Source organism: Euprymna scolopes, chromosome 44, assembly GCF_053919585.1.
Source record: "Euprymna scolopes isolate OS-2025 chromosome 44, ASM5391958v1, whole genome shotgun sequence".
In the NCBI taxonomy this organism is placed as follows: Eukaryota; Metazoa; Mollusca; class Cephalopoda; order Sepiida; family Sepiolidae; genus Euprymna; species Euprymna scolopes.
Genome location: NC_136525.1, coordinates 52,240,549 through 52,253,153, shown reverse-complemented (window position 1 = coordinate 52,253,153; position 12,605 = coordinate 52,240,549). Strand labels below are relative to the sequence as shown.

Sequence of the window (12,605 nt, the reverse complement as noted above, 5' to 3'; positions counted from 1 at the left end):
GATACAACCATTATATATATATATCTTTGTGGGTAGTGTAGTATCAGTTCCATTATCATAAGATCATCTTCCCAGGAATTACTTCCTCCAATTTTATGAAAATGGGTTAAGGTTAGAAATTTTATTGTTCATGGTTATAAATAAGTCTATATACAATAATTTCATCGGAAATCTGTATGACATAATTCACGTTAATACACCAATTCCTGTTAGATCACCGAAGTTAAGCAACGTTTAGTTTGGTCAGTTCTAAAATGGGTGACCATTTGGGAATTCCAGGTGCTGTATGTGCTCTCCGCTTATCTTGGCATTGATTCCAGTCGTCTAGCACTTCTCATTGAAAATACTGGACTCAAGCAGTGTCGATTCAAGGGAGGTGTAGTTGAAGATTACGCAACCCTTGCCTCACAATTTCATGTGCAGCTACCTTTACAGGGGTTATCCATTGTTTCTTGAGATTGAAAGGAGGCACTGGAAAGAAACGTAGAGTGGAGAAAAACAAAGAACAAAAGGTTGTTAGTAAACCATAACCCTGCACTGAAAACTTCCAACTCTCACTCAGTCATGGTTGACGGAACAAGAACATGCTACCTCTGTGGATTAAATAAAGGGTTCCGTTTGGAATTGTGTGCAGATTCCTCCAAGTTCGACAGTAAGATTCCCGAATTCGACAAGATACAACTAAAGAAGGTCGGAGGTTACATCGACCGAAACATTGTGAACATCGCAGTCAAGATGACAACAGTTGTCCGATGAATCCAAGGCATTATAATTTCCCAAAATAAATACGGATCGCTCTGTTCAGGTTATGTTCCTATTTTTACAGCAGTTTGATTGGCTGGTTATGAAGGAATAACAGAATACATGTGTTGAACACTCAAAGATCCATGGCGCAACGGATAAATTACTTTGTGAAAATGTGTGTTTGAAGGTTTCTCATAATAAATAATTTAATAGTTTTCAATAAATATAGAAAATTAAACTGAAAGCGATAGCGTAAAGAGGGGATACACATTTTCTTCCTCTTGAGAATGGGAGTTGCTCCTGAAAATATTTGAGAAATATACGATCTACAGTCAAAAATATACCCTCTATAATTAAGCAAATAAAGAAATGATATTTATTGAAAACTATTGAATTATTTATTATTACTCATTTATGTATCTGTTTACAATGATTGATTAATCCCTGCATTGACAAGCCTTTATCCGATAAACAATGCTTCGCGTGAACTATGACATACTTCTTTACTTGATGAAAACTCACTTGCAAGTTAGAATCTTCTGAAAGTTGAAGGTTCAGTCCTCAGTGCAAGCAACATTCAAAATACAGTTGTGAATTACTTAGGACTTCCACCCTGTCATGGTTGACAGAACAAGAGCATGCTATCGCCATGGATTAAATAAAGGGCTCCGTTCGGCAGAAAGATTCACAAATTTGGCATGATACACCAGAAAAGAAGGTCGGAAGTTACATCAACCGAAACGTTACAAAAATAACACTCAAGATGAGAACAGTAATTTAATGAATATGGATAAATGCGTACGTCTCTCCTTTTCTACTGGGAAGCATCAGCGTTGTTGGTAAAACCTGGGTTCACATGAGAAGGGAGACAACTCCAGACTTAAACTATGAGGAAACTTACTCAGCTTTCGGCACCGCTATTTTTATCTCGACATAAACGCCATCGAGATAAATTTTTCCCCTCAAAACACACTGGTCGACAGAATCGTAATCGTCATAGGTAATGAAGCAGAAACCTCTCGTGCAACCCGTTTTCCTGTTTAAAATCCGTTGGAATTTCTGAATTGTTCCGTATCGACTGAAAGCATCCCTAATCTGTTTGTCTGTTGTTTCGGGCTTGATTCCTCCGATAAATATCTTTGTTTGTAATAGTTTGTGTTTTTCAAGCAATTTCAAAGGAATCGCTCGTCGAGTAACCATTTTTGTTGAACCCATGTAGTGGGGCCGTTTCTTCTGGGCAGTGTCCACCATCTCCGCACACCTGTAGGTAACGTATGCAAATCCCAGGGACTCTGCCCGGTTCCGCTTCACAGTGCAACTGACAACATTTCCAAATTTACCAAAGTAATTCCGAAGCATCTTGTCTGTGGTGTTAGATTTTAGTGATCCAACATATAACGTGCAAAATTTCTTGGCACCAAGATCGTCCATGCAGTTATCTTCGTCAGCTTTATGCGTGTCAGACAGCTTTGAAAAAATAAGCAATGAAACGAGTGAGATTTTAACAAAAAAAAAAAAAAAAAAAAAAAAAAAAAAAGAATTTAATTAAGAATTCTACGTCGATCTACCAAAAGTTCGTCTACAAATACAACTCAATGATGCTGATATATCTACTGGCATTCTTCATCTCACAATTCTAATCCATAATATCTCTTTTGTTAAATAGCTTCAGATTGTATTGACCAATGAGATTGGCTAACAAATATGCCGGTAATAACAAACGATGATAGAAAAAAGTCTATGACAACAGCATATTCTTTCCTATTGTTTTGTGTGTATCTGTAGATATCTTATATGCTTTTATATAGAGTGACGTGGTTCTCGATTGATTAAAACCTACTCAACCTATCGCCGCCAAATCTCTTCTCTATATCAAAAGTTTAGCCTACAAAAATGCCTGAGCTGCCCAGTCAGTATTCTTCTCTTATCAAAAGTTTAAAACTTCACGCTTTTCTGCAGGTTAGACAGAAGATCAAGTGAGGTTTTAAAAAACCGTTGCCGTAGGTAAAGTGCACTTTAGCCTACAAAAATGCCTGAGCTGCCCAGTCAGTATTCTCTTGCAAAAGTATCTTAGGTTATTAGTAAGGCTATGACAACAGCATATTCTTTTTATTGTTTTGGCTCTCGAGTGTGTATCCATTGATATCTTATATGCTTTTAATATTAAGTAATGTGGTTCTTGGTTGATTAACTGTGTCAGATATATACTAGAGAGTCCAAACAATGATAAGAAAATTCTCTTGTCATAGCCCTAGTGATTAGCAATGAACTAACCTCATTTGCATAAAGAAGGTAAAGCCTGGGCCTTTTGGCTGGGAGCAGAGTGTAGTAGCTGTTTTGATACTACACTTCCTCTTTTCTGTCCTCGGTCGTTGGAGGAGAAATCTTTCTAACTGATGTAATTATAATTTTTGTTCCTATCCAGAGTGCCCCCTCTTGGGGAGCTGGATTTTCCCCACATTAAAAACCAACCTTGTGTTTAATTCTGCTATAACAATGATAGAAAAAAGTCTAAACATTATAAATAGCGCTAGGACAACAGCATATTCTTTTCATTGTTTTGATTCTCTAGTGTGTATCCGTTGGTATCTTCCATGCTTTTATGCAGAGTGATGTGGTTCTCAGTTGATTAACTGTGTCTAACTGCATCGGATATATACTCGAGAGTCAAAATAATGAAAAGAGTATTCTGTTGCCCTAGTTATAAATCAAAAAAAATTATCCTTAGCAACCAGAGTCAATAAAAAAAAAAGGGGGGGAAAAACGGGACTTTGGTGTCATCTTTAAACTAAATGGCACGTCTCGAGGGGAACCCTTTAAACTAAATGGCACGTCTCGAGGGGAACCCTTTAAACTAAATGGCGCGTCTCGAGGGGAACACTTTAAACTAAATGGCACGTCTTAAGACCCTAAAAAATGGCACGTCTCGACGGGACCCTAAAAAATGGCACGTCTCGACGGGACCCTAAAAAATGGCACGTCTCGAGGGAGCCCCCCCCCTCAAAATGGCACATCTCGAGGGAACCCCTCCCTCAAAATAGCACATCTCAAGGGAACCCCCCCCCCCAAAAAAAAATGGCATGTCTCAAGAGAACTCCCCCCCCCAAAAAAAATGGCAAGTTCTGAGGAAATCCTCCCCAAAAATGGCATGTCTCGAGGGAACCCCTCTAAAATGGCACATTAAGGGAACCCCCCCAAAAATGGTACATCTCGAGGGACCCCCCCCAAACAAATGGCACATCTCGAGGGACCCCCCCCAAAAAAATAGCACATCTCAAGGGAACCACCCCCCACAAATACAACTCAATGATGCTCGTATCTATCGATGCAATATATCTTGGACATTCTTTATGTCACAATTCTCGAATCCACAATCCCATCTCTGTCGAAATAGCTTGAGATTTTAATTAACCAATGACAGACTAAAAATTACGCCATTCACTCTTTAACCCTTATCCTTGAGTGGCCTCTTGGCCTTGATAAGGAGTTGATACCTATGAAAAAAAAAAAAAAAAAAAAAAAAAAAAGAAAAAGTCCAATGTGAACAAGTTCTAATTGAACCGTCCCCCTAAGTAATCCAAGTTACAAAATTCCCACTGTTTACTATGCTAAAATCACAATGACTAATGTATACCTATTAACCCTTATCCTCGAGTGGCCTCTGGGCCTTGATAAGCGGTGACACCCATGTAAAAAAAAAAGAAAGTCCAATGTGAACAAGTTCTAATTGAACCGTCCCCCTAAGTAATCCAAGTTTCAAAATTCCCACTGTTTACTATGCTAAAATCACAATGACTAATGTATACCTATTAACCCTTATCCTCGAGTGGCCTCTGGGCCTTGATAAGTCGTGACACCCTTGTAAAAAAAAAAAAAAAAAAAAATCTTTATTAACTAGAGTCAACTTCCCAGCAACTAACTCTCACCCTCCACCACTGTTGTGGTGCCCCCCCCCCAACACATACACACGGATAAAAAAAGTTTAAATTTTGTACATTCAAAACATTATCTTGAGCAATCGATGTCGGAAATCCAACTTCATCAACTTTATGCGTATCAGAGAGAAATGAGACGAGATATAAAGAAAAAAGGATCGGGTCTTCTTTGAACCCGTCGTACCATTAACCTTAAACCTGGGTGACAACAAAGAAAGAATCTCCTATAATCTTACCACTAACCCTAAGTCCATATGGCACCTACTTTAAAATAAAAATCCTTCTGTAACTACCTCTAACCCTAAGTCCAACTGGCAAGCAGCTTTCATTATACAAACCATCTTAAAAACAAAAAAAAACGCATACCATTATTCTCTCACAGAAAAATAAATAAACTGCTCTACAATGCTAGAATGTCCTAAAAATGGTGGATTATCTATATATGTAAAAATGTAAATGTTGGTTCGTTCGGAGTTAATTGTCTAAAAAACCACTGGACGGATGGCTTCCACGTTTTGGTATAATATGTTTACTATATCCATGTGTGTTTTTATATATTTCTTTTTAATCATAACATTATACTTAATTTTTCTATGATAAATAGCTGGATTTCTTTTTACCGAGAGGCCATTTTTTTTATTTAGGGACAATTATTTATTACCGCTTCCTGTCACGTGACCAGTGTTACAATTTAGCGGTTTTCCTGCTAGATCTGGAGATTTCGTTTACAATCTACCGGGAAATTCTAGAAAATCTGGAGGTATTTGGCACCCAGACACCCGCATTCGTATTACGTTGCTTGAAAATACTTTAAAACATAAAATAAACTCATTCATGTAAGTAAAAAAAAAGTAGCATTTATTGCCTTTGGTAACAATTATTTATTGATTATTTGTTTTGTTTTTCACCTTTTTTTCGACTAACAATTCTTAAATCTCACTATAAAATCGATTTTTCCAAGTACATTTTAGGTGGGGGGGGGCATTCCAATCTCCCCGAAGGGGTTTGTATTACTGTACACGGGTTTGTATTACTGTACACATAGATTCGAAAAAGTTGTCAAAAAACAAATATATAACAAATAAATGTTATCAAAGGCAATAAGTTACTTTTCTGCCAAACTGGCTAGCGATTTTCTGGACATTTCTTTCTCCTGATCTCGCGGTTTTTTTTTTAAATCTCAGTTGACAACATTGCATCACTAAAAGAACACCACAGGCTTAATGTAAACAGAATGTGTTTACAATATCGGTAAATTTTCAATGGGTTTATTGATAATGTAACCATGTGATTGAACTTTAATTTAAATTAACCACACCTGGTCGCAAAATGAATGCCGACGCTCAAAGTGTATACACATTTTGATTCCTCCCTTTACTTAAAAATTCACCAAAAATCAGGAAATTAACGAATTTTAATGAAAATTGCAGTATTTTTCAAATAATGATCACAGAATATAATGAACTAATTATTTTTACTTAACTCTTGGTGAAAATGTTTTATTTTGTTTAAACAAAAAATACCTTTACTAAAGTTATGGTTTTCAGTAGTAAATAAAAAACGCAAGAATTTATTTTTGCTTTTTTTAAAGCATCGTAATTTGTAACAATAAAAAATAATTTTTACAGTAACATTACGAAAAAAGCCCCTAAAGTCCGTATTAATGTATTCGATATAACTCGAAGAAAAATGAATTATCGGATACTATTCAGGAAATAAAAGATTCAATTAGATTCCTATTTCAGTCACCTAAATTATTTAGGGTGAAATGTCATTTCACTGAAATGAGTTTAGGAATTTATAGCCAAACCTAAATATTTTTTTTTGGTAAGTATCCAGATACGCTACTACAGAACACCGACCACTCTAATTTGTTTTTTTTTTTTGGGGGGGGATGTGATGTTGGGGCGCGTAGTAAATTATAAAATATATATGCTATGTATATTTTATAACTTATTACCTAGCTCTACCTATGTATAGAGCACTGTTGAAGTAAATACTTAAAGTTTATGCATAAATTTATACTTCCATATATTAATTTATGTGATTAAATGAAGTAGTCATATATATATATATATATATATATATATTAGTGATGGTACATTTCCAATTTTTTCACGATTCTGTATTAAATTTCTGATTCTTCATAAATCTCTAAATTTTTAACAATAGAATTGTTATCCCCCCCCCCCCGATTACCGTAAAAAACACATGCTAAATGTGCAGATATTTTCCTAAACAAAAAAATACACTCGTGGAGGGATCATCTACCGATTTTAGTTTTACTAGTAATTTAAAAAAAAAAAAAAATCCATAAATATTTATTATTTTATAATTATTACCAGCAAAGGAAGATTTGCTTTAAACACATTCAAACGAAAAAGACAATTACAGAAATCGTTTTGGCATCGGAAAATATGCACCATTTTTTCTTATTCCGATATCCCCTAATGTTCCAATTTCCAATTAATCGTCCCAACACTAATATATATATATATATATATATATATATATATACACACACACACACTTTTGTTTTCTTTTTGAAAAGGGGATGTCTTTTTCTCCCAAAATTAATCAAAGTTCCATACCACCAACGGATCTTATATACACCAGACATACCAAAAACTTGGTTGCAAAATAATTATATAACGAGGTGAGAATGATAGATGAATAAACAGACATTTCTCTACTCAAACATACCCGTCTATTTGTTTGTTTGTTTTTCTTTTCTTTACTCTTGTGATTCCGGTCCTTTCCGCATTGCGTTTGGCTTTTTAAACTTATATATATATGGCCATCCACATACAGTACTGTTTCATTGTATCACAACTCATCAGTGCGGCCAGACTAGCACCTTTTCCCAGCTGGGAATTGAGCCTACAACCATCGCATTGATAGTCGGCAGTTCTAACCATTGACTTATTGGGTTGGTGTGTGTGTGTGTGTATATATATATATATTATATATATATATATATACACACACACACACACACACACACACACACATACACAAAGATATATATAGATTTAATGTATATGTGAAACTAATTCCACTCCAAAATAATTTTTGGACCCCCCCCCCCACCAAGTTTTCAGGGTGTTCACACATAATTGCCCCTAGCTCCACCACTAACCCAAAGTCCAAGTAGCAAGCCGTCACCTCCTCTTCCTCCTACAAAGATCCTTAAAAATAATTGGGTCTTAGAATTCTACATTGATCTAAAATATGTGTGCATCACATTTTAAACAAAATCAAACATATCTGAAGAAAGGAAATTTTCTCAAAATATTACACGATACAAAACTTTCTGAATTTTTGAGATGAGGATTGGTTATTTGTATTGTTTGGATTCTTTGGATTACTGAATTTTGCAAGGACCCGTGGCTCAGTGGTTAGAGTACTTGGAAAAACCAATTGTAAAAGTGATATTCTCCTGAAGGTTGAAGGTTCAATCCTCAGTGTGGACGACGGAATAAGAGCATGCTACCCCCATGAAGTAAAAAAAGGGTTCCGTTCGAAATTCCGTCCAAATTCCCAAGTTCGACAGAAACATTCCCATGTTTGACAAGATATACCTGAAGAAGGTCGCAGGTTACATCGACCGAAACGTTGCGAAAATCACACTCAAGTTGAGAACAGTAATAATACAAAACTTTCATCTGACTGTACTAATGCAAAAAAGAATACAATGCAACAACGTTAAGAGTATTTTTTTTTTTTAATTACATGTATTTATATAAAAAATACAACTTTGTTATATATGGGTCGTGGAATTACATTCATCTGCAAACCATCTAGCTAATTTGCATATTCTTTCAAACATTCATTTTTATTAATTCCCTACTAGCTTTTTCGGGGTTTTTTTCTTTATGGTTTTCTTTTCGGTGGGGGGGGGGGGTTATGGTTTTCTTATGGGATGATCATCTTTAGTTAACTATTACATGTAATTATATTCATGCAGATATCCTACATGATTTATAGTTGCGTAAAAAGATTATAGTAAACACAAACCTTTGTGATTTGACATGATTAAAAATCCGAAAATTGGAAGAGAAGCTGCAAATACCATTTTAGATTTCATAATAGATTCTTCACTGATTGATATAATAATCAACTGATTTTACGCTACAAAACTGTCAAGAATTGTAAATGTTAACTGAATTAACGGAATAAATTGTAAGATGGTCAACAGCATGAATTTTGGAATATAGTTTTTTGTCATTTACTCTCTCTCTCTCTCTCTATATATATATATATTTATATAAAATGGGTTAAGAAATTCCAACGAAAGAAAGATGTATATTTAAATAAGGGAGTAGTCACCAACAATGTGTAATTTTTTAACATTATTTTATTATTCCGTGTCTTGGTTTTTCATTGAGAATTATGTATGGATAATAAACACAAGCCTCTACCCCTTGGAAAAACTTCAAATTAACTACAAAAATCGCCATTTTTACATCTCCAACACATCTGAAAATAATTTCTGACGAGGACGCATCACAGACCGTCTGAAACGCGCGTAAACGATTTCAATGACTTAAAAACATTATTACAATGATCCAAACATAATTTTCAATGAAAAACCAAGACACGGAATAATAAAATAATGTTAACAAATACATATTGTTAGTGACTACTCCCTTATTTAAATATATACATATATATATATATATATATATATGTATTTATTAAGACATAAGACTAAATTTAAATATGGTCAATTTGAAATTACTTAACTTTAAATAATTCCCTTAAAATCTCATTTGCATCAAATACAGATTTCTCCCTTTCATCTCCTCAGCATTTTATATTACACCATTTTATTATATTCCCTATCCTTTTCCCCCCTCCCCATTGACCAGCTGGTCATCCCCCTCCTCCTCGTGGACCCTGCTGGAATGCTTATGCATTTGTATTTATCTTCTACGCTCTAACGAGTCTATGTGCTCTAACGCTTGTATTCATGTGTGGTTTTGAGTGTGCTTATGCATAGGTACACATACCTTTGTGCGGGAGTTCGAGCATAATTCTTTTCATTTCGTCTTTCCTTTCTATTGGTTGCACTATGACAGAGTCCGCAAGCACCATCCGCCCGCTTTTTCCTCAAATTACCATTTATTCTTTTCCTTAATCCCCACAAAAAAAAAAAAAAAAAAAAACTCTAATCTTCCAAATTCTTCCTCACAATAAAATTAAAACCCCAAATTCTTTTCAAAAAATCTTTTTTTTAAATATTTCCACTTCATCTTCATTAACACTTCCCATAATCCCACCAAACCATATCCACTCACTTATTCGACTCTGCGCCCCCCTTACTGCCCTAATTACTATTTTTGCAAAGATAGGTTGTCAAGACAACCAGATCATCATTTTTCTTTACTCCACAGCGTTAAACTGTCTTGACATTGGGCCAATACCTCCCTCATCTTAGAGTGAACCCAATCCACTGCGCGAAAACTTTCCACACATTCTTCAAATCTCCTTTTTGGATAACCTCACAGACTGGACTTCTTCATCTGTGCCTATCCACGAAAACGCTTATTCTTTGGACCACATATAATCTCCCACAACATGCACTCAGACTTTTACAAAAATGGATATTTTATTTCTACCACTTTCTTGGATTCACTGGATTTTGAACTCAACAACCATGGGAACACGCTCTCACATGAAACCAATTTTTTGTTTTTTTACTCCATCTGTTTTATTGTTCTACATTCATTTTCACGCTAGTATGATCCTTTTCATACTTCATTTCTTTAAATACTTTACAAGCAAAATTTCTTTATGCATTTTGCTAACTCCTCCCCTCTGACGAAAAGGAAAGTATTTCTTCGAAACTCCACGGATTAAGGACTTTCACCTTTAACTGTGTTTCCTTTCCGAATTATATGTTTAGCACTTGCTTTAAGTGTTTCTCAACATACTTTATTAAACGTATGTACTTCTATAAAAATACCACTTTACAAGAAAAAGATGCTTATATTGTTGATCGAATTGAATTTTTCTACGTGCTGATGAGCTGCCTATTTGTGCAAAATTATAGTTAATGTAACTCCCTCTTAGATAGGGTTAAAAAAAAGTCTCTAATCTAATAGGTTCCACACTATCGACCAAGCTCTAATCCCTGTCCCATCGACGCAATGTTACATCTCTGACCCTGTTTTACAATACGTGATTGGAATGCGTTCTGACAAACTCGTAGAACTTGTGTTTACTCGATAGACACACCTAGACTAACCCGATAACCATCAAAATTCCACCTCTTCAATGTAGAGTTCCCTAGATACTGGTAAACCCTCTACTTTAATATTCTCTTCCCTCAAACTGCTAGACTTTAGAATTCCCTCCCTGTTTCCTGCTTCACTGACTGTACTAACAAGCAAAAATTTAAATGTAATGTGCAAAACATCCCGCTGCTGAACTCCCTACATAGTGTCCTATAAGCATGGTACCATATAGTTGGCCTTTACGTTCAAGTGGCAATTTTTCTATGTGCTGATGAGCTGGCCATTTGTGCAAAATTATATACTTGTATGCCAACATTGGGCTGAAATATTTGTGCATAAGTTGCTATGAATAAAATCCTAACATTTTGAAATAAAAATAATTAAGTTCGAAGAAATATTTATCGCTCTAGTATTGCACTATTGAACTATGTAAATTAGAACTTTTCATAAGGCAAAGAGACCCAGACAATAGAACGCAAACAGAGTTCTCCACATGGGTGAATATTAGACAGTTACCAGAGTGAACTAAACCATTTAATTGTATAAAAAGTTAATGTAGTTTGTTTGAAGTGTAACAAGATCCCAGGCGATGCCAGGGACCCTACTAAGATAGATGAGGATGATAGAGGATGAGGTATGGTGAGGAGGGGATGATGTCCATGAAATTCTGTCCATCGGAAAAATAATATCTGTTTCAATGAAAGGAAACTATAAATCTGATAATGGAATTTCCTTGGAGCAAGGGAGCTGGGAAAAGAAATTGTTTTTCTAGTCGGGTTTGGTAAAAATGGATTTTAAATAATTAATCAAGGCAGACAAGTACAAGTGAGATTCAGAAAGACCAGACTTTTGTCGTCAAGTGTATAGAAAAAACTAAAATCAAGAGAGAGATGACCTCAGTCTCCCAGCTGTTGCAGGTCTGGCCGGTAGGCCGCCCAGATAGTTGTGGATGGTGACTGACCCCAATCAGGGAGGAATCAGTCTTGATTTCACAAAGAACCTTCAAAATATATTAGGGAGGTGGTTGGTTAGTTGGTTTTGTTTTACGGCAGGTTATTTAATGCCGAATCCAGTGATTTTGAAGAAGAATTTTTTAATAGAGTATATTTGTTTTTTTTAGTCAGTTTCTATTCAACCCATAGTTGGGACCCTAACAGATACTACCAGTCCAGGTCAGAGGGGACCTGGGAGCAATGGCAATTAAAGGGTCATATCTAGGACCTTAGGAAGATGGGTGGACAGATAAATAAACTGACTTTATATATATATATCTGGAGAGAAAAAAGGGAGATAGAAAGGTACGGGTTGAAAGAGAGGGAGAGAATAGAGACGGAAAGATGATCTCAAAAAGATGGAAGGAGAGGGAACCAAGTTCATAAAAAACAGATGCTCTGACCAACTCTGAGTTTTTTTTTTTTCTCTGGCCAGCTGTGATACAGGTCCTCAGACTTGAGAGTTATCTTGGAAAGAAAAAGCCCTGAGGACTAGCGCGAAATTGCCAAGTGAAAGAAAGCCATTGGAAAAAGAAACTAAGATTTTGTTTTACCTTCTTAAAGGAAAAGCACCAAAAGTAACCAGAAACCTAATTGCTTAAATCTAATGATCTACACTATATATATTGAATTTTTTTTGTTTTGTTGATATTGATATCTGTGCTTGTTGAGGCTGACGTCGAACGACTACCCAA

The 12,605-nt window shown here is 35.5% G+C and overlaps 1 protein-coding gene across 4 annotated transcripts in view; it reads right to left on the bottom strand.

Moving 5' to 3' along the window:
• LOC145268841 (uncharacterized) overlaps positions 1–12,605 on the bottom strand; it is a 177,877-nt gene that overhangs the window by 43,157 nt on the left and 122,115 nt on the right. Inside the window, exon 25 of one of the 4 annotated variants that reach the window (XM_080124510.1) lies at positions 1,511–2,211. The exons of the other annotated variants lie outside the window; for them this stretch is intronic. Coding sequence (XP_079980636.1) covers positions 1,642–2,211 — 570 coding nt within the window. The 3' untranslated portion in view covers positions 1,511–1,641. Of the gene's footprint in view, positions 1–1,510; positions 2,212–12,605 lie in introns of those variants that run through there. 4 annotated transcript variants of the gene reach the window in all.